General features: G+C 39.5%; 1 protein-coding gene across 1 annotated transcript in view; it reads right to left on the bottom strand.

Moving 5' to 3' along the window:
* The window catches only part of CHST8 (carbohydrate sulfotransferase 8), a 136,102-nt gene that overhangs the window by 104,513 nt on the left and 7,980 nt on the right, over nucleotides 1-23,609 (bottom strand). The window contains exon 2 of the mRNA XM_031615344.2: nucleotides 19,971-20,194. Within this exon, the coding sequence (XP_031471204.1) occupies nucleotides 19,971-20,079 (109 nt within the window). The 5' untranslated portion in view covers nucleotides 20,080-20,194. The remainder of the gene's footprint in view (nucleotides 1-19,970; nucleotides 20,195-23,609) is intronic.

Raw genomic sequence — 23,609 nt, 5'->3', positions numbered from 1 at the left:
ACATCATTCCTTACCTAATGGTACCAAAGTCCATTGAATTACCCAAGAGACAAGTTTGGCCCAGTATTAATTTGCAGCAGATGTTTGACTAACTAATTATTTGAAAGAGCTTGAGTATATTGCAATATAATTACTTGATATTGCAGCTTTCTGCTTTGAGGGCTTGTTTTTGCCTTACTCATGGAATGGAACACAAACAATACTGCAAAAAGCATGGTGTAAGTTTTCTGAATGATTGCTTTTTCCCCTGAATATAAAGAAACCAGAATTGCAAATCATTAAATGATCGCGTCTTACAAGTGAAGTCAGGAATTGACTGATCTGTAACCTACACTGTGGGCAGATGCTGTTTTGAGCCCTGATCACAGTCAGTCTCTCCTCTGACATCACCCACCTCCATTCTTTTTCCTCCTTGGTATCCTCGTCGCTTGCACACAGTATCTGTGCAGTGGCATGGCAGGAATGGCAGGACCCTGCTGAGCCTGCAGAGGTGCTTTGTTCCTTGTGACTGGTATGTCTAGGGAAGGTGCTGGGGCTTACATCTTCCTTGGGAGCCTGCGTAAAGATCCGAGTTTGCTCTAACATCAGCTGCTGCTAAATTCAGTTACAGTTTCCTTACTGTTGCTCTCAGTTTCTGAGTTCCAAGGTTTTCTGGGTGTGGCTATAATGCTGCAAGTATTTGAATGAAGAGCAGGGGGAGGCCTCATGGCCATGCCCTGAGCAGCTCAGGGTGCTTGCTGAGATAAAAGATTGTTCCAGAGTCAGGGAGGGAGAATTTTATGAAGAAGAATGAAAAAAAATTGGGGTACTTTGCTAAAGTGCAAGGAATTTCTTAAGAAATACCACTGCTCCTGTGTTAGGACATAACCTGTCTTTTCACTAGGGAGAATATTGAAGAAACTTTATTTGATAATAGTTTATTCTATAGCAGACTATTCTGCATTTTACTCTAATTCATATCAGACCTCTCATTGCTAAAGACAGGATATTTTACCAGATAGATGGAGCGCTGATCTGAGCCACCATGGCAATTTCTGTGCTCCTATTAACAGAGGCTTCTGTCATTTCAGTGACAATTAGTAGGCAAATCCTATTACAGGAATAAGATCATCTAATCCTCAACTCGAGTTCATGCTATTCACTCTGATAGGTGTTTAATTATAAGGATTTTGCAGGCTACAATACTTTTTGCAAAAAAATAAAAAAAATACAGAAATTGTGTTAAAAGACTTCACTTAAAAATGACAAGTTAGACATCTGCTACTTCAAAATTATTACTCTAACCCTTTTAATTGGCATAACTACTTTTCTATGTTGGTCACAGTGGCTTTTTACAACTTGTGGTAACGTAGGAAAGCTAGCAAGGTCTGGAGTGGCACAAGCTGTTTTCCTCTCTGCTGCATTTTTAACTTCACAAAAGTGCCCACCAGGTACATTATCCATTTGGTGCTCTGATCCTTTTAAATTTTTTCATTAGGTGTACCTAAGAGAGAGAAACAGTGAATGAGTGAATGCCAGAAAGCTTGGGCTGCAGACTGCAATGCACTCCACCATTTAACAGCCCATCAGTGTGCTAAAACAGCTCTTCTCTGCATATTGCAGCTTGGGGCACACTGGAGAGTGTGGCAATTTCTCAGCAATGAGGAAATCCATTTTTTATTTAACAGAACTGTTGATACTGTCTGGTTTGGTTCGTTTTTGTATTTTTTTGTATTTTTTCTTATAGAAAAATGGCCAACTCCAAGATATAGGAAATCTAACCAAAGTCAGGTGAGCTATGGGCAACCTGTACTTTTTTTTTTTAATTGGGGCATAGGGACATGAAGGATGGCGATATGTATTAGAAGAATCCCTTTCACTCTTGCATAAGCTGTCTCTTGGAATGTGTTGTTTGCTTAATAAATCTTGGACTTTGTCCCTTGTGTAGTTTAAGTAGCACTTCTCAATGTGACTTAATTCCTACTCTTCTGTATTTAGAAGTTTTGCAAAGTATTTAGCACTAGCTTAAATCCACTACACTTAAGAGTTACCAATTAAATTTGAATGGTAGGAGACTAGGATTTTCTTTTTTCCTGTTTGGAAAATGGCACCTAAAGGTCTACATTGTAAACCTTCAACAAAGAAGCGCAACTTGGTCTTAAAAGCTGCACAATAGTGTAAATCAGTGTAATGAATTAAAATCATAATTTCTCTATGACAGAGCTAGGACAGCTGCTCTGCACCTCTGTTACCAAGGTGTACATGCTGTTCCCAGTCTTTTATTGTATTAATTGTTCCTTGGATTCATTTCATTGTAAGCTGAAGGTGTGCTGTCTTGGGCCAGTGTTCTTTCCAGTTATTACAATTAAACCAAAACAATTAAAAAAACAATTAACTGTTCTTCAAAAATTATTTTCATATTTTTCACAAAAATGTATTTATTTTAGCGGCTCACATTACTCTTCTTTCCCCTATTCTTCTGCAAAGCCATGAATGCACTTTCTCTGTAGCTTTTCAAATACAGGTGTTAGTAATATGATTCTTTGCCACACTTGGTATTTTGTTATCCTAAAACTCTAAACCTGTTCCTTTTCTCTTCTGTGTTATCTTATCATCTTCATAACAAAAGTGCTGCAAAAGCTATTGGAGAAAGATCAGTCTGTCTGACAACATCATTCTTTGCAGCATGGTAGATTTTGAATAGAGGCTACCAGCTCTGTTATATGAAGTAGCATTCTCTTTAACAAAGGAGGATAAGCATCAGAAGCATCTGGGGAAAACCTCTGATTCACAGTGCTGCACTGTGAATATCAATTTTAACCAATAATAAGAAAAAAAAACAACCCAGGGCATTTCCTTTTGTAATCTGAGTTCCACTCTACTGAAAAAAAAAGGGCCGAAGGAACTGAAAAATACTCTGGACAAAATCCAAAGGAAGTCAATGAAATAGTTCCTATGACTTCAGAGGTCTTTGAATCAGGTTTTCTCAGGCTATTTTTCTAAGGACGCAGGTAGGTGAGTCTTCACATGCATTAGGAGCATACATGATTGTTAAGGAATAAAGTATTTATATGTGAGTGGGTAAAGCAATCCTGTGCCCCCACTGCACAGAAGGTTGAAAGCTGAGATGTTGGCTGGAACCTGCAGAGAACAGTGGAGCTCTGGTGCTGTGGGTGCTGAAGCAGGAAGGTCTAACCAGCAGGAGTGTGGGGTGCTGCCTCTGGCTGCTCATGCCAGCTTCCAGGAGGGCTTGCATGGCTTCAGGGAAGTGGGATGGCCACTGCAGCTTGGAGCAGGGAGAGCAGAGGCTGTGTGTCTTACTTCCAGGCTGTCCATTAGGGAAGTTGAATTTTAACCCAGACTGAGCATTCTGAAGCTTTTGTTATTTCCCCAGGTAAATCTTTACCTTTCTTTTGTTCCAGAAACACAGCTAAATGTTAATAGAAGAGACTCAGAAGATTTACATTTTCTAGAGGGTTAAATGGGTTGGCTGCGAGCAGCTAAAGTGCATCTAATATGATCCTTCCTGAAAAGTCATCCTCAAAAGTTCCCCCAGTAGAGACAAAACAAATATGGTGTGGCTTCTGTAGAAATGGAATGTGTTTTTTTTCCCCTTGAAGCCCCGTGAGGCTGCAAAAAGGGCCATTAAGTGCACTGCACGTTCATTTACTGCTGATGTGGATCCTGCACTGTCCTGGTAGTTAACACAAGTTTTTAGCAGTACGAGTGATTGTATCTGGCGTGGAGCACCCCTAATAGTACACTCTCAGGAAGGGCTGGGTTTTACTTCACTCTTCTTTTAGAGACCTCTGTTTTGTGGATTGAACTGAATACATAGCTTTAGGAGCATTTCTGGCAGTCGTACCCTTATAGCAGTAGTGTCTGCCTTCAGTTAGTCTGTAAACCTCTAGAACTATTCTGTGCAGGTATAAACTTCTTTATACTGAGGATGGTTAGGAGTAAGCTTACTTTTCTTACCGTTTTTTGGACCTCTTCATTACATTAAAAGCAATCCATGGACTTCTGAGGTCCACAGACCATACTGATTTACTGACTGCACTCAAGTGCACCGTGGAGGAGCAAAAACATGAGGATATCAGAGCTGCACTCACAGGCTGGCTGCTTGGTGTCTCTGCACGTCCTGCACCTGGGCTGTTTTTGTGTAAGGAATGTTGACAAATGTGGCTGTGAGGGACCTGTACAAGACTGTGTGTGGATTGCCTCTAGAATAATATTTTGCTGGGGAGAAGTCCCTACACTGTATCATCAAATTGTGGATGTATAATATTATTAGATGCAAGCTATTGAATTTAAAGTGAAAGGTTTAATTCCTAGTGATGTGTATCCACTGCATGATAATGTCTTGCTCTAATAGTACCTACCAAGCCTCTGAGTAGTACGTGGTGCATCATTTTGTTTGCCATGTCCAGCAAAAAGCATCTATTTTCAATTTTACTGCCATCAATAACCTTTCCAAGTGCTAATTTCCCTGTAATGCATTCACCCTGGATTTTCAATAGGCCAATGCAAACACTATGTAATCTGTAGTTTTGCTTTCTGTTTTGAAGCATCCAAGATAGGCTTTTTTCATAATTACTATATTTTAAAATTGATATCTAATTTACCACCTATATTATTCTAATCACAAAAACAACTCTGTTTGCCTGCTGTATAATCACACTTTCACATTATTCAAAACCTGTTTTTATCTGGTGAACTTCTGACAATTTTTTCTTCAGTTTCAGACAGTTACTTAATTGTCTTGTTAACATGGATCATTTGATTTTATATCAGATTAAATTGCTGCCTCAATGGTTCATTTTTGCAATATGCTGTGCTGACAGAAAGGTACTGAGAATTTGAATGGATATATATCTTATTAAATGCAGATTTCATTAGCATATTATGTTAATATTCTTCTCAGTTCAATAAATCTGTGTGGCACTTAAAAAACTATTAGTTTCTCTATAAAGCTTTGGATAAACATTGTGAGGTTATATCTTGGAGTTCATTAGTTTTTGTGCGTGTGTTTTATATATATTAGTTTATGTACATATTTTTGTATATACAGGATGTTGGCTTTTGAAAATAGTCTCCTGTGGGCAGGTGCTCACTCAGCTGTGGTGCAGCACGTGGTCATCTCTCATACAATGCAGCTGATGGTTGTTGGGTATGGGCTGGTTTACTGCTGTCCATCTTTCATGATATTATTTTATTTAGATTGCTTCAGAAAGGGTTTATATCATTATCTTAATAGAATCATAGGATCCTTAGAGTTGGAAGGGACCTTTAAAGGTCATCTAGTCTGACTCCCTTGCAATGCACAGGGACAAGCACAGCTAGATAAGGTTGCCCACAGCCTGATCAAGCCTCAAGGGATGGGGCATACCTGGGCAACCTGTTCCAGTGCCTCACCATCCTCACTGTAAATGACTTTCTCCTTACTCCAGCCTTAAGCTTGAAGCCATTTCCCTATTTTCTTCCACCACAGACCCTGCTAAAGAGTCTGTTCCTTTCTTTCCTGTAGATATTGAAAGATATTCCCTTTTTTCTCGTAGATTTTGTAGATATCTTTCCTTTAGTTATTGAAAGGCCACTATCAGGTCACCTCACTGTCTTCTCTCTCCAGGCTCTCTCCAGAGCCCCAGCTCTCTCAGCCTGTCCTTGGGTCATTTTTTTGGCCCTCTTCTTCTGGATGTGATCCAACAAGCACATGTCTCTCCTGTACTGAGGACTCCACATCTGGATGCAGTACTCCAGGTGAGGCGTTACCAGTGCAGAGTAGAGGAGCAGGATTGCCTCCCTTGACCTGCTGACTATGTTTCGTTTGATGCACTCAGGATACAGTTGGCTCTGTGGGCTGTGAGAGCACATTGCTCGCTCACGTCCAGCTTGCCAATCCACTATTTTCAAGTCCTTTTCAGCAAGGCTGTGATCCATCCTTAAATCCCCCAGCTTGTGTTGATAATAAGAGTCATCCTTTTTACCCTTCTTAAAAATAGGTGTGGTGTTGCGCTTTTTCCAGTCACCAGGGTCTTCACCTGATTGCCTTATGACTTTATAAATATCACTGAGAGTGGCTTGGCGACTACATCAGCTAATTCTCTTGGGACTCTGGATGCATCTCATCGGGACCCATAGACTTGTGGATGTTCATGTTCCTCAGATGGTCACAAACCTGATCTTCACGTACAGTGGAAGGGATGTTGCTTCCCCAGTCCCCTCCTACCAAACCAAACATTTGAGGGCTGTGTGATGAGCAGTTATCAGAGAGGATCAAGGGAAAAAACTTGTTAAGTACCTCAGCCTTCTCCTTGTCTGTTACCGTCTTGCCGTCTTACCCCACTCACTAGGGGGGTATGCCCTCCTGGACTTTCCTTTTCTGAAGTACCTGTAGAAGCCTTTCTTGTTCTTCTTGGCATCCCTTGCCAAGTTTAGTTCAAGCTGGGTCGTGGCTTTCCAGACCCCATCCCTATACAGCCCAGCAGCTTCCTTATGCTCTTCCCACTGTACTTGTCCCTCTTTCCACTACCTGTGCATGTTGCTCTTCAGTTTGACCAGCAGGTCTCAGTTCAGCCATGCTGGTCTCTTGCCTTCCTTTCCTGACTTGCTACACCTAGAGATGGAGAGCTCTTGCACACTGCGGAAAGCTTCCTTAAAGGTCTGCCAGCTCCGCTCTGCCTCTTGCCCCTGAGAAGAGTTTTCCAGGGGCAGTTTTGTTGACTAACTCCCTGAAGAGCTGGAAGTTAGCTTTCCTAAAATTTAGCATCCTCTTTGCCTGCTGTAATATTACTTATCTTTTGGTGTGGATCATTTTGTAGACTCTGTGAAATTTCATTCTACTTGGGGATATGTTTCTACCTTTATGTGTTTTTACCCTTCCCCTTCCTCCAAAAAGAAAGGTTTTTCAACATTTAATTTCAAATATCTTGGTTTAGAAAGATCATTTTTGGATGTAAACACACTTTTCAAATTATCTTTTTAAAGAATTCTACACAGCTTCACCCTTAAGTAAGCTGAGCTGCAATCAAATTCTGTGAATACTATTCATCTTAAAGAATGGAAAGGTGAATAACAAAAACAAATTTGCAAAGAAAAAAAAAAGGAGATTTATGAACCTGACAAATATTGCTACAAACTTTTGTACACACTGTATTTATGGTTTTCTTTGCTGCAGTAGATATTCAATAGAGCTGAGTGAATATCCAGTGACTAATTTAATAACAAATTTTCCAATGGAGAGACTGTTCAAATCTCTCTTGGATATTTCATTATTTTTCATTTATTTTTCTCATTTACACTTTCATTTAAGAACAGTATAAAGGCACTTTGGGAAAGATTCTTAAATATTCACTTAAAAGTCATTATTTTCTCCTTGAATAATCTTGCCAGCTGTTGATGTGTGGAGAAGGGGAACGCCAACAGGGCGAGCCGAGCACCTAGCTGAACCCACAGAGCCAAGGACAAGTGGTCCTTGGCGTTCACACTCTGCAGACCTGGCAGCCCTGCTGGTATCATGTGAGCTGCCAAACACCTTCACATCTGAAATGTATTAAGTTCAGAGAATGCGAAGAATAAAACTAGAAAACTTTGTTTCTCCTCACTCTAAATTACCTACATGGCAGATTTGATTTGAAGAAGCAGTGCTGTGTTTCCCGCCTCTGGGAGTCGTGCTGTATCGCTGCCCTGTCAGCTCGCATCTGACACTGACACCGCAGTGCCCACTGTGAGGACAGAGAATCTCCCAGGCTGCTGTTATTGCTGTTTCTGTGGTGAGGGTAAGAAAACCCTATTGTCCTTGGGATCCGATTTTGCCCAGAGAACTGCGCAATAATTAAACCTGTGGCAGAGAAAACGAACCAGCTAAATCAAGCTGTTATCTTCAGTGAGTTCATTAGGCTCTACCTAGGCCTACTGCTAAGGAAGAGGGCATATTTCAGCTCTGTAAGATAGAACAGCGTGAAGGGAGAACAAAACTGGAAAGTACAGCGCACAGCTCTTCCTGGCTGCTTTGTGGGGATGCCAGGCCTGGCCTCTCAGTAGCTCCCAGCCGTGAGGGCTGTGGTGGTGGCTGAGCCCTGCTGCTGTCTGCCCCTGCTCTTCAGCTGCTGTGGGACTGATTTCTGCCTGTGGCAGCAGCCCTAGCAGGAGTTACCTCTATCCATTCCTGTTTAGAAGTGAGTTTGCTTCAACTATGAAATGTGTGTTTATTTATTAGACAATACCAGTTTTCTCCTGATTGTGATAGAGGAACGCTATCAGAAAAAATGACTTGTGGCCTTCAGTGCCAGAACAAGCCCTGCAGGCTGCCTGCTGCTGCACCCCCTCAGACTGCAGGCTGTGGAGAAGCTGGGCACAGCAAGACTAACGCCATGCCTTCATGAGACCTGTGTGAAGTTACTGCCAAAAGAAGTTTCAGCTCGTTAGATGAAAGAAATACACAGACAGACTCATGTAACTAGGCTAAGAAAATGCAGTCGTTACACACAACTGAGCTAATGTGCGCTTAGGATTTCCTTTTCCCAAGGTAAGCCTTTAACTCTGGGCGCTTTCTCCATTGGGACAGGAGATGGTAAATATTTTGCCACTATTAAGGCCAGTGTCATCAGTGTGTTTGCTTCTGACTGCTCTAAGTAATTGCAAGAATATGTTTTTCTTGCTAATTAAAGTTGTTCTCATAGCAAATGGGATTTCTCTTGGAATATTAACTGTCTGCCCTTGAATGTTTTCACATCAGTGGTTAGTTGCTAAAAGGACAGAAAAGGTGGGCACCATGAAGATTAAAATATTCAAAATTCCTGAAATACAGCATCAGCAGTTCATTGTGAAACATCTTCCATTATAATCATTACTATCTGTTTGTGGTCGTATGGAGGGCTGCAATCAAGGTGGGCTGAATGCTGTAAAAATTCATATAAATGCACCCCTCTGAACTCAGCAGGAGGCAGAGTTTGACTCACACTCCCTAATTTGAGGAATGTGAAATCCAATTAATGTTACGTTGCAACAAAAGTATAGAAGAACTGAGACAGATGTGGTTCCGCTGTGCAAGGCAGCTACAGGGCTGGAATAGACAGTTTCAGATGAGGAAAGGTGAAGAAGGACAACAGTGTGCAGGCTGCCATGTTGCTAACAGGGAGACTGCAGTGTGCTCAGCTCTGCTCCTGGGGCTATATTATGTGAGACATTTAAAAGCCATAGTTCTTTCTCCTTAGCAAAAAATGTAATAATCAAAATATATAGTGGAGCCAGTGCTGCAGCAGTTTATCCTCAGATCTCTGCAGTAAACAGGGCAGGTTTTGGCTTTGCTCAAAATCATTTGGAGTGAAAAGGAGAATCTTCTGTGCACTTGGAATGGATGATGGTGATGGTACAGCCAAGACTAATATGAAGGGAAAATCAAGTTCAATTTGGCCTTTGAAGTTAGAGAGGAAAAAGAGTAAAATTTACTCTTCTGTGCTGCAGGTCTCCCTTTCCTAATCTGTGATTTCACAGAGGAAAGAAGTTGTGCCACTGAGCTCCTTTCAGGAATTGCCGTTGGCTTATTAACTTGCTTTACGTGTTGTCCAGTTTCTGGGGGAAAAGGCTGTGTTTGTGTGTGGGTGGTATTATTTTAGAAGGTGTCTCAGTTAATTATTGTCTACTGGAACATCACCTAGGATATATTCTTTTTCTGTCATGCAGCTGAATACTCATGCATTTAAAGGTAACTCTTCCATAGTTCATTAAATTGTGTTGCGGTGAACTTATCTCCACTGGGTCTCAATTAAGAAATGAAGCCAATGCCTTTAGAGGAAAAGGCAGAGAACAATCAGAATATACTGAATATATAATTTGATCTCTTGAAATAAGCAAGAGGAAAAATATGTTTGGCAAATGCTAAGACAGTAAGAAGGTGTTGGCTCTCACAGATTTGTGTACGGAGGTAGAATCTGATTAGATCATTACTGTACAAGAGAAACATTTAATGCTTTTAAAAATTTAAGTTCTAAGTTCGTTAACTACTGTGAATTTAATGTAGCAAATATTCTTTTTCCTTCCCGCTTCCTGTCTCTCCATTTTAGTACCCCTGGGAACTTCAGACATGCTGATTCTGTGCCTATTGTCTGTTAACATTAATTATAAAACTGCAGTGAATTTTGTGTTACGTTCTAATTTAATTAAGCATTTTTGCTCTAATAGTAATTTGATTTCCCTTTTTAGTGTTTAAAATATCTGGCAAAACTGGTCTCTGGATTTCATTTCTACAAAAACAACAACAACAACCCTTCAAACTCATAAACTTCTCTTCATTAAACAAGTTCAAATGTGAAGAACAGTAAAGACAGTGATATCAGCTTTACTTTCTCATACCTCCTTCACCATTCTCTGTGTGCTGTGCACACCTTTTTTTTTGTCTGTTTCTCTCCCACTTACATGTTCTTCTTTGCTAATGGTAGAAGGCTTTTATAAGGGTTTGCTAAAGGTTCATTTTATTTTTCTTCTACAGAGTATAAGTAATTCCAAGAATCATTCTGAGCTATTTACTGCAGTGCAGATACTGGTAGAAATGCCTATGGAGGAGGGAATACCATTGCTGGTTTAATATGGACTGAACACATCATCAATATATATGTGTTAAACAATTCCTGACTTTGTACTTTCTTCATGAACTTAATTCTCTTCAATAGCTTGAAAATGAGCAGCTTATAGATGCAGAATGGTTGGAATTTTAATTAGGTTGTGACTTAAGGATGCCTCCTGTTTCCAAGTTACTAACATCTCTTGAGCTAAATGAACGGGTTTCATTTTAACAGCTTATAGAAAATCTCTTGATTGGTTTGCAGTATTAATCTTGGCCATTCCCTGTGTTTCTCCATTTCCATTTAAGTGAACTTAGTGTCTGAGGCACCCATGTTTGTTCTGGCCTTCTGAATCCCAGCCCTGTTCGAGTTCTCACTGACCAAAGTATTCAAGAGAAATATTAAACAATTATGAACAATGTTAAAGTAAAAATGAGCACAGAATTGCTTTGCTCTGATAGACACTGTACAAAAACTGTAGTGTCTTCCTGAAAGTATTTACTTTTGTGTACTTGAATATACTTTTGTGACTACTTGAATATCTCCCTTTTCATTTGTTTACAGATGAGTAATGAGAAGAATTTGTTTTCTTCTGTGAGATAAGCATCATCATGCTTTTCCTAGCAGCTGCATGCACAATTAGGAGGACCCAATTAAAGTTGCATTCAGTTTGCACAAAGCGATTGCGATTGCTGTCTATAATTTCTCCTGTGGTTTGACTTATGGGCTTTATGCACTACAGAACTTTATTAACAAATAAAGTCAAGTCAAACAAGTCAAGAAAAAGAAAAAAAAACCACCCCAAACAATCTGAGAAACAGTGTATAGGATCTTGGTCATTGTGCACTACATACAGCTTGAAAAAAGGAGCCACTTCCACCCCCTCAAAGAGCCAGCATGCAAACTTCAGGTTTCCTCTGCTTAGGTTTATAGGGTTTCTCCTCCTGGCCACAACAATAAGTATTGTGTCTGTCTTCTCTGTTTCCATGTAAGTGGGACTGAAAGTCAGCCACTGACTACAGCAGGTGCAGGGCATCCCAAGACACCTGAGGATTTAAGCCTAAAATAATTCTAAAGCTAAATATACCTTTACTTTTTCCGAGCAGTATTTATGTCATCATTACATAAATCCCAAATGCTGGGCTTTGTGTAATTGGCATATCGTTATGCTGAATGGAAAGGTTGGATTGGGCTTTGAGCAGCCTGGTCTAGTGGAAGATGCTAGTTTGAAACTAGCACTTTAAGGTCCTTTCCAACCCAAACCATTCTATGATTCCATGAAAGAGAAATGTAGAGAAATACAATATAGGAGCAGGGTATTGGAGCAGTTCCATTTGTAACCTTTGCTCTTTTTCCTCATGAAGCTGTTCAGTTCCCACTGCTCCATCAGGGGGCTTAACATCCCTTAATGTTCTCCCAGCTTGTGCATTGTTCATTGTGTACATGCATACCTACAGGGTAGTATAACATGTTTTGTTTCATAGTGTAGGGATACCCAAAGTCTGTTGATACTGATGTGCTGATGTGCTACAAAGAGCAAAACATCATCTAGCCAGTCCCTGCAAAGAGTTTTATGATGAAGTGAGTAGTTTTCAACTAAAAAGCAGGAACAGAAGCCCAACATGACTCAATTTCTGTAGGTATGAACAGCCAATGGGTAGCAAATCTGAAAAAAAAAGAGGAAAAGAGCCTTAATGTGCAGAGGTTCTACTTAATCACCACACGGGTCTCCTTAAATAGCTAAAAGCAAAAAAGGGACAAAGATGGGACTTCATTCTATGAAATGCAGAATATCTGACTCTCAGACAGCAAAGCACTTCAGGTGTCTGAGGAGACTGAACGGTCTACTTGGTTGGTAGTGAAGTTCTTTTCTGCTGTGATGCTATGAGCTAGCATTGTGTAGGATAGGAGCTATACAGAACATAATTTAAATCATTTAATCACCTTGCATATGTCAAGTGGTGATAGATCCAAAACCAATCGCTTGCTTTCAAAAGTAAGTACATTATTAATTCAGAGAACATGATAATGATGTCCACAAGAAGTTGTCTGGCTTTTTATGCTCTCATAGGTAACTGACAGTTTTGATGCTGATACACCAAGAAAGCCATAATAGAGAAGAAAGCCACCTTTAATTTCAAGCTTCACTAGAATCGTGAGAGGAAAATTAATGTTTACTAAGTGAAAAAGGATGATATTACTGGAGAGAAGAAGTTCTGTTTAAGCTTTTAGGGGAACAGTATAACTTTGAGGAATGGAAATGTACACAGTATGTTATAAAACAATTTTAATAGCATAAAATTTAAAAAATCCAGAAAGTATTTTAAACTTACCTAAGCTCCTCATAGTGGTATCAGGTTTTAAAAAGCAAGCAAACTAGACTATCAATTCTACTATGGAAACTTTCCTTTCCTATGGAAACTTTGATATAGCCTCATTTCCAATGAGTGTTTAGAGGTGACGTGAGGGTCTGTTGACCAACTTTTGCCTATTTCTGTAATGCTCCTGCAAATTTATAGGGGAATCTCAGAAGCATACAGCCTTGCTCCCTAGAAATGTACTTTCATAAAGCTGCCATTCTTGGAGTCCTCTGACATATCCCAGTGCTGCTGAGTTTTGCCTGTGATATGTTGCCAAGCACCATGAACGAATGCAGCTCTAGGATGGCAGGTCACTTTTTATTTTGCCAGACACAACAAAGAAGTGTCAACTTCTGACATTTTTTAAAAGTAGGCTTTAAAAGAAATATCAAACCTTTTTTTTAACCAGTCAGTATCTGAGAATAAATGCTCACAGAAATAGAAGGGATAGGGAAATTTGTGGAAGTGGAAACTGTACTATATTATGTGAGTCTGATTTAGCACTGCATCACTCTGGTTTTATGCTGATAAATACATTTGGGATTAGGTGACAGGGACTTTATGCCATCAAATAAATGGGCAGTGGATATGAGCTCAGGCATCTAATGTGTGTGCAGCACTGCAGTGGGATTATAGCTGCTGCCAGTCACTGGTCTGTGGGATAATCTCGCAGTTGTGATGCTTTGGTCTTGCATTTTTGTGGTAGGATCTTGCAGTCCTTAGGTACATTCAATCCCCTGCGGAAACCCCCTGTGTAGTAGGAAACAGAAGCATTTAGCAGGCGACTTGCCTGGCCTAACACCATAACACGCAATGTCTGAGCAGTAGCACAGGACAGAAAGAACCACAGAAGCCTTACATCCCAATTGCACAGGCTAACACAAGTGCTCAGCCTCTGGGGAAGCACTATGGTTGACAGGAAATACTGGTTATGGAAATGGTGGCCTTCAAGTTATAGCTGAGAGCTGTATTTGCTTTAATGGACTTCACTATTGACTTTTTAGCTGTTAAAACCATGTTAACATAAACTGTAAAAAAAAAAAAAAAGGAGGGAGAAAAAGATACAAAAAAGTTATGACTTGATGCAGAGCACATTAACAAATGCTTTATTTTTCATAAGGCTGCCAAGAAGATGCCATAGTCATGAAAACAGGGAAAAGTGGTATAGAAAATAATCTTTGCATATTATAGGTGATAAAACAGGTGATAAGTGATTGTTTTCAGCACTGAACAAGACTCCACTGGCAGCATGGTGTCTTTTGTAACCATCTGGACAATTTGATTTCTCTTTACTGGTAGACTGATGAAGCTGCTGCCAGCACATCCCAGTTTTCAAAATAGCCAGGTTCACAGTCAGTCTAAAACAACCATTTCAAGCAACAGAAAAGATCAGATTAAGAGTATCAAACTCAGAAGACCACATTTCCATCTCAAGTGCCTTCCCTCAGCAGACAAGAAGATCTTTTCCTTTTACTCCCAACAACTGCAGACCATTGGGAACTAATCTGCTTACAGGGATATTCCTCTCTAGGGGAAGTTCAGAGGATGTGACTGCTCTTAAGCTTGTGGAAGCTAGCCTTAGAGGAGTAACAGTACAGCACTTGTGCCTGACAAGTGCATCACAGGGCCCACTTGCCTCCTGTACCAAATTCTTTTGTTCTCCATTTCTGCTGATTCTGTTAGTTGAGAGGCAGAGTACATGGCTCTCAGTTCATAAAGAAAACAAGTTATAAATTGTAGGAAAATTACTTCTGAAATTATATATCACTGCCAGTTCATTTTCAATTGTGTTCATAAAAAAGTTTCCAGTATAAAAAACAAGTGGTACATTGTGCACTAGGAAAGTATTATGGAAATTTACTGCTAACATGGAGATATGCATATGCCTGTAATTTGTGACTAGGAAGATGTGTGTGCTCTGAATAAGTAATTAAGAAAGAATCAGTTCAGATATAATACTGGTATTTACTGTAGGGCTACTGCATTATACAGAAGACTTCTGCACCGTGGCTCTCTTGTGCCATCAGGTTTGCTATAGCACTCATGTGCGGGCCCTTCTGACTGTCATCTCTCCTTCCTCTCTCCCCATCCCAACATACCTTTGGGAAAGCAGAAAATAAAGGGAATGACAGCATTGTGTTCAGAATTGGTAGATGAAGGAAAGAGAACAATCTCTGCAGAATCTAAGTCAAATGAGTTTCAGGCTTAGTTATATTCCTGCTTGACTTTTAAATGTTGGTACAGAGTGCAAACCCATTTCTATTCTACTCTGTTTTCACCCTTTTGGAGCTTCAAACTTGCGACATTTAAGATGTGGAAAATCCTTTTACCAGCTCCCACGGGAATGTGCATCTGTATATATTCATCTTAAAAGTTTTAACTGAAAGCTTAGAGGTTTTTGAAGTCAGTAATCATATGGCTAAAACAAAAAACTAAACATTAATTGTTTCCCATGGACTTAATCGCCTCATATTAAGTAATTTGCTGTCTGAGTATAAGTTTACAGAAATATTAATGCTCTTTTTCATTTGGTACATTTTCTATAACAAAAATAGATACCATTTTAGAGTACCCCTTTGTTTCTGGCTGAAGTTTGTAGAGTGCGTTCCTAAGTACGGTTGTATGTATTGTATCCCTGATGCCCACGGGAAGCAGTTCTTCATGATTGATGACTCCACGCTTAGTATTCATGACCACATGCCAGCCCATAGACTGGCAGTTCTGCAACTCTGAAGTTGAAATCCAGTACCGAGCTGTCAGGATGGCTTCAGCCTCTAGACTCTTCTCTTACTACTGATTTTGTTTGTCCAAGTAATCTTTTCTTGTACCACCCAAATGCAGCTCTTGCAAATCCAAGTTCTTCACAGTGTTGGTGATCTCAAACACTGCATTGGCCCAGAACAAGGCTATAAAGACACTCATTAGTCCAATCAGCTCTTCTATGGCCAATCCCAAGAGAGAGGGACTATGTCACTATGCCAGAGAAGCCCTTTGGTAGCCACAGGGCATGGACAAGCTCCTTGCTGGCTGAAAATGGTTCCACCACAAGCACAGCAGTGCAGTGGCTGAACATTTACTTGCTGTAAGGTTCTTGTATGCTTAATATCCTATCATGGAAAGGAGATTTCTATATGCAAGAATTATTAGCATTAGGGTAGGAATGTATGTACTAAGTTTTCCTTGTGCACCATGTACAAATGTGCTTAACTTACACCCCCTCTCCCCCCAGCTGTTTTTTTTACTGTCTCTAAGCAAAGTTTTATACATGTATACAGGACAGCATTACATTTCTGTATGATGTAACACTGTCTCTCATTCATATCAGTGCTGAACCCATTCCCCTGCTTCACCCTGCGTTCTTCATAATAATAGCACTCTCCACAGAAGCCCAGAAAATGTCTGTTTTAAGTGAAGTTATTGTCCCTTTAATGACCACAGGAATATCCACAGCATTTTATGTATTGGCTTGGGAAATCTGTTCTGCCCATCCTAAATAGCTCTCTGTCATAAATATATCTGCTCAGAGCGATACGCATTATATAAATAAAACTGTACAGGCAGAATGTTTGTCAATCAGCAAGAAAGGCTCTACACCCACTATCCAGAGCGCATATACTTTGTAAGCATTGGTTTCCAACAGATAAATGTAATCAAGGTTTATATGCTCACAGAAGCCAACAGGATGGGATTGTTTCACTCGAAAGATCAGAAGAAAATTGTAACTAATGTTGTGGAAAATTACTTTGGTATTGCTTTCTCAGTACAGCATCACAATTAGGTAGCAATGTGAAGCACAGGGAAAGAATAAATGAATAGTAACAAATCAACACAAACAGCTACTGTCAGGAGTACTTTGCTCAGTGAAAGTAATGTAAGCATTACTTAAAGTTTTATGACTGTGGATTTTATACTGGTTTAAGTAGTACATCAAGGTCTCACCATCGTGCTCGCTAGGACTAAAACAATCAAGAGCAATTTCCGGAACAGACAGATAAAGCTGAAGTACCAAAGTATTTTTATTAATCTTGTTTCATAAGTTGTACTATCTTAAATTAAAGATGACTGAATGTACTAACAGTGAAAAATGCCCTTTTGGACAATGCAAAACTCTCCTATGGTGCTTTTCAGTGCAAAAGAAACATTATTGACTTTTTGGAGCTTTCCTCAGAAGATTCTAACCCCTGCAAATGCACTTTGCTGCACAGTGACTACATGGGAAATGTAAAACCAAAGGCTAATCCAATAAAGCTCTGCCATGAAAAATCTGTTGTCCTAAGTAGCTTAATGACACATGCATTTTTTCAATTCTATTGAGGCAGCAATCAGACAGGCAAATTATAGCAGTATCCACTCTCCATTAGAAAAGGACCCTTTTGAGCAGAAATGCTCTGATGAGGGGAAGGGAAGCATCTTTTTCAGCACACCAAAACGTCTCTTGTGATTGACAGATTTTCACAGGAGGCTGGCAATGAAATATGCCTACTCTCTCTGCAATGTAATGAATGACTGTTTTTCCTATGTCCTTTATGCTTCCTAATATGTTTTTGTGATAACTGGTATCATTTTCAGAAAGAGTAGAGGTGAGTTTCTGAGTCCACCATGAGCTGAAAGCACTTAATGCACATGAAAATCAGCCAAACAGAAATAAGACTAATTGTATGGAGCACCTTTTACTCAAAGGTGCAGTCTGATTCCTGTTAACATGAATTGTAATTGAATGTGAGAATCAAGCAATTGATCACACACCTTTGGCAGTAACAGCATTGCTGGGATGTTCATTCTGTAGCTATGAAGAACCCTACTGACAGCTACTGAATACATCAAGGAGTGCAGCAAGGAGGGAAGGGAAGAGGACCTCAGTTCAAACTTGCCTTTATTTAAATGTGCTTGGGTGTCCCACTCAACAGTTACATCCCCTGTAATAATTTACAGTATATTACACTCAGCAGTTCAAGAGGAATGTGACTGAGAATAGAACTCAGGAATTACTGTTCTGCGTGGCTGCTGTCTTGTCATACATTCGAACAGAAGAATGTTGTTTGTGCCTGGGGAGGGGAACTAAGTGACCTAGAGAAAGGAAACTTAAGAGATTGCAATGTAAGTAAAAGTGACTAGTGAGGGCAGGATGGGGGAGAAAGAGAACAGGATAAGTCTTTAGGAAAACCAGTGATACCTGTTAAGAGAACAGGTTAGCTCTTGTGCAGAAACATATTTTAAGTCCTAGGGACTGTCTGACCAGGAGTGCTACTTTGTCTTAGAAACGGAATTTGACTCACCATCAAAACAGATCCAGCTGGGGCAACTGGACCATTGCCTGCTTCTGCCAGGGGTTTCCTGCCCTGCAGGCTAATGTGAGGCTTTTGGTTATAACATTTAAAGTATAAAAGCGGAAATGATCTTTTCCTGTCGTAAATCCTTGGGGGTTTGGGTCCCTGCAGTTACTGAAGGAGATATAATCTGGTCCTATAGGATCTATCTGAATTTCATAGGTTATGGTATGATCACACTGAATATGTGGCCAGTAACAGTATGAAGGTGAGTCTGTTCTCAGCATAAAGCCATCCCACATTTCCTAAGTGGAAAGGCAGGTCCTGCACAGTGTGCACCTCAATAGTGGAGATATCTCGGTGATTTCTCTCTACTACACGTTTTGTGCAATCACCATTTTGGGCATTAACTATATAAGCTGCTCTAGTGAGCTTGTATGGCTAATTTGGGATGTGTAATTTCTGATTTTTTCTTTATTTTCTTATTAACATACAGACCTCATAGCAGTATTTATTGCAAATGAATATGCTCAGTACTGTCAGTTTTAATCTGTAAATTATTTTGCATCTAAGTATACAAAAACAAATTAGAAAAGCACTGAAGTGACTGGTTAATTCTTTGCTTTCCGTGACACATTGATGATTCATTATATCTACAGTTTCAGCTGAGTGTCTGCTTTATAAATCGGTGTGCAATTGGACTAAATAATAAACATATTATAGATTGTTTAGTGACATGGAAATATGCGCTTAATAAACCTGGGCACAGAAATTAGCACATAATGTAAGGACTTCTGTTAAAGTGTAATTTTAAACTGTTTAAAATGTAATTTTGTATTTGGATTCAGCTGCTTCAAAAATATTACTAATATTTTATCTTGAAAATATACACAGTCACCTTGACTGTGCAATGAAGTCGTCACTTGAACTGACTTTTTATAAAGCACGTATTCAGTCAAAGGAGAATTTCAGTGCATATATGAGCAAACACAACGACTGAACCTCTGTGCATAGGAGTATTATTATGAGCTGAAGTAACTGTGCTGACATTTGTCTAGGCTCTAAACCAGCCTTCATTGCAGCCTTAGTCAAAGAAAAAGTGGCTGTAAGGAAATCAAGAAAAGTCTTGTGCATTTTCACACTTCTTACATGCCTATTGTTTGAAAGGAAACCACTACTTCAGCATGTAGTTTTCAAGTTCTCACATGAATGTGAAGTGGTTTTTTTTTTTTTGTCTTTTTACTGTTTAAAGTTACTAACATGAGAATATGGCACACTTATGAATGGAAACTGAAATAGTTAATAGAAGTTATGCACATTAAAGGAATACATTTTCAAATATTTTAAGCTTCTTGCATGACTTATTTTATGCATCTCTTATCTTGCATCTCTATGAAACACTGAATACCATATTCAGGGAAGGGTGTATTCAGAGTTGAACCTTGACAGAATTTCTCAGTCCCAGATTTACAGTAGTATAACTGGCAGCAGACCTTGGTCTCCACTTTAGCAGACAATTAACTTTATCCAGCTGGACCCAGAACACCTTGGCAAAGATTCCTGCATAATCAGTCAATTGTTTCTTGGAAATGCTTTTTATGCAAACTCTTTTTTTCCTTCTTTTTGTGGTCAATTGACCTCAAAATAGCCTTTATTAAAAACAAAACAAACAAACAAACAAACAAACAAAACTTACCTGTGTTCAAGCAATCTCTGTGGAAAATGTAAACATGTTAAGGGTACAAGTCTAAAACACTGAACATGAAAGAGTGAGCGAGCCAACCAGAAACAGGAATGCTAACCTGGTGTCTGCTGATGAACTATTTCTTCTGGATCCTGCAGGTGAATGAAGACAACAAGCCCAGCTGCTCCAAACAGCAAGATGAAGGAGAACAGACATGTCAGCCTCATAATTATTGTTCTCAGATCAGTCCAGTTTGGACCCAGGAAAAGAACTGCACGCAATCTCCAGAGCGCTCTTCACTCATAGTCTCGTCCTCTCATCTGGAAGTCTGGCATAATATACCTACAAAAGGTAAAACAAAACCCTCTAAAACTTAACACACATATTGTTTAAGGTACATTAGTTGATTGAAGTTCTTTTTTAGATCAAACAACTGATTTCTTTAGTATTTTTTTCAGTAAGTTAATTGCAGTCATCCAGTCAATTTGAGCCCTATCAGTTTGTCTTTAATTATATGTCACTGTTTTTAACATGTTGAAAGTATAGTGTAGAATATCATCAGAAATGTAACTTGGGAAAAATGATCATGCCATGATGGTAATTTGCAGAGAAACCCTCTTAATAGTTTCCTTTCTTTGAGTGAATCATACGTCACCTTTTATTTTGCACTGATTAAGCAATGTGAAAATGATGAAGTGAGATAATATGGGGAAAAAAGATTACAAGAACAATAACTTGCGTGTCAAACATGAGGAGAGTGACCAACAACTGGCAGCTGCCTACTACTTCAGCCTTGAGGAAAATAGTGGGGCACTGCAGGTTGCTACACAGCCTGTTGGAAAAGCTCCATGGGCCTACTGATTTCCAAAGAGAAATGCCAGTCACAGTGCTTGGGCCACCTTTCATCTGACTGCACAAAGCACCAGCAGGCAGAGTGCAGGGAGCAAGCTGGCTGGCTGTGGGAACACTGGACACTGGAGCTGCTGCCTCTCTTCCTAGGGAACTCTGAACAGATTTCTGGGCTCAGTTCTGCAGTTCTCAGACTGGCTCTAACACTTGCAGTTATGTGCCATTTCAGGGAAACAGCAGTCAGTCCCAGATGAGCACCGTGTATGTGATTCTAAACCTCTGACTGTACACACTCCTAAGGCAAATACTTTATTTTAAGCACAAAAACAGTCCCATTGGAACCAGTACCCATTCTGGTAAGAGTTAAGAAGTGAATAGATGAAAGAATGTGAACAACAGCAACAAAAAACATTAGCAGTGCCAATTGCCGTATTAACTAGATGCTTTTGCCACGCAAGTGTGCTGGCCATACATTTTTGGTAACGTGTAGAAAGGTCCATTAAAGTGCAGGCACTGAAACTGGTTCCCAGCAAACATAACCACATTTCTTACCAGCAGATTATTTACCACAAGGACCCAGGCTGGAGAACAGCAGCAGGTTGCAGGAGTCACTTCACTTTTATTGTATTTCTAATTGGAAATGTGAGCTGGGGTAAAGGTTTCTGAAGATGGTCTTTATTTACAAAAGAGGTTTTAGGTACAGAAAGCTTGTGTTACATTAGCCTGCAGGGAGGATGGGTTGTGGAAAGGTGATGATTCAAAGTAATTATTCCAGGACAAGTCTTTAAAGATTTCTTGATGTACCTGGAACATTTGGTGTTAGAGGCAACTTTCTTTGCTTTTCATGGTTTCCCTGGCTGGTTTTTAATTCTCTGCAGGGTATTTATTTTCTAAATTTCTAAAAAGCACCAAAAAAGAACCATTTTTGCAGTTCTAGTGAAGTCATTTTTGAAACTGACTGATAAGGTTTTTTAGTGGCAACTATGTTTGTTTATTCAGTATATAAAACAGCCAGAGGTAGGCTTGAGGCCAGGAACATTGATGGATGCCTGTATCTTATATGAATGCTAAGCATCACTAAGTTCTGTCTATATATAGGCAAATGCAGCTTTACTTTCTGTTAAAAATGATGGCAGAGGTTAACTGTATAGTTTTAATTATTTTTCCCTTAAACATTTTTCTCCTTTTTAAAAGTAAAATCAAAAGAAAATGAAACTACGTTTTTTAGCTCTAGCAAAGCTGAATCCATATGGGTCTTTGTACAACTCCATCTATACGTGTTACGTCCATGTGGATGCATGGATGGTTTTTTTTTTGCACATATTTTTATTACAAACATATATGCATTTAAAGGATCAAATACTAACTCCAAAGCTCCAGTGGAGCCAGATTAGGGAAGGATTAGCCTTTCAGAGCACCTGTGTTATAATTCCAACCACTGCTGTTATATCTAAGCAATTAGGGAACATGAACAACTCTACCTTGAGTTTACTGCAGAAGGTGTCCATACTAAAAAGTCAGAGGCTTGGATAAATGGGTATCTAGGACTACATCACCCGTGGCAAGGCTGGTACAACACCAAAATCAGAGCATCGTTTTGTAAAACCACACAGTCAGAGCTTTCTAGGAATTGTGTTTAGTTCCCTGATATAAACCCTTATCTTTTTCTAACCTACTTACGCTCTCTGCATGTCCATGGGGAGGAGAATTCTACTACCCCAGTTTTACAGGAAAGGAATGAGGTAAATTTCTTGCCCGAGATTATATGGGAAGGCTGTGACGGAGCAGGGAATTGAAGTGTCTCCTAGCCCTGAGCTGGAGTCAGCACTACTGCTCCTCTCTGCTGGGAATGTGAGTTGGCAAGAAGTGCATGATCATATTTTGAAAGATGGGAGCTTAAAAATGTATATTCCCTAATAACTAAGTTTTTTTATTTGCGTAATGCTGAGTTTTAAGGTTGTTTTTTGAATGAATTATACCCTTGAGCAAATGTGGGCTTCTAAAACAATTATTATTAACTTAAAATGCTAAACCATTTTCACTTTATGATTTGTTGAAATGTTTTTGTTTGAAGTAAAGGCAATATCAAGAAAGAAGGTCCCTAGCCAGTTTTTAATTAGTGCAAGAAATGCTACAGTAGCAGTTTTTAACAGTTATAATGTTTACATTATTCCATATCCTATAAGACATCTGTGCTCAGGATCACATAGCCTTTTAGTTTAGACACCTCACGATGCAGCAGTAATGAAGGCTAGATGGAAGCATGTATTGACAGAAGAAAAGGTCACATGTAATGATACAACTCTAAAGAAACACTACTGTCATTCCCTGTTCACTCATCTTTGCAAAGAGCGAATGGAGAGTGAGTCCAAGAAGGAAAGAGAGCCTCTTGCCCCTATCAAATTTAGTACCTCTTGACAAAACACAATTTCAGAGATCTTTAAATTATGGGTCTACACTTTTCCCATCCCTATTCTTCTGTAATTATTTTGTCAATCAGTTGTTTTTAATTAACATGTCCTAGGAGAGTAAACCTGGTGAATGGGAATGACTGTTTCATAGATGCTGAGCGCGCACTTCGCGAGCAATTCCAGGCTGGTCAGAGAGTGCAAGAGCAGTTGGCATCAACTGATACATGTGAAGGAAGTGTCTTCATTTGGAAATATTGTCTATAGTTAAATCCCATTATTTAAAAGATAGATCAGATTAAAAAAAAATAAAGAAGGAAAACAAAAAAGAAAAATCTTAGTGGAGCATCAGCTAACAGTTCCTTCAGGCAGTGCCTCATCAGGTGTATGAGGGAGAAGGATGCTCTGTGTGGGAGCTCTGGACTGGTGCACACAGAGCCCCAGAGAGTTTTGCACAGATCTGAAGTCTTCAACTTGTACTTTGCATTCGTAGTCACATA

Source organism: Phasianus colchicus, chromosome 13, assembly GCF_987193195.1.
Source record: "Phasianus colchicus chromosome 13, bPhaCol1.hap1.1, whole genome shotgun sequence".
Classification (NCBI taxonomy): domain Eukaryota; kingdom Metazoa; phylum Chordata; class Aves; order Galliformes; family Phasianidae; genus Phasianus; species Phasianus colchicus.
Note: the sequence above shows the minus strand (reverse complement) of the source record. Positions and strands in the feature narration are given on the sequence as shown.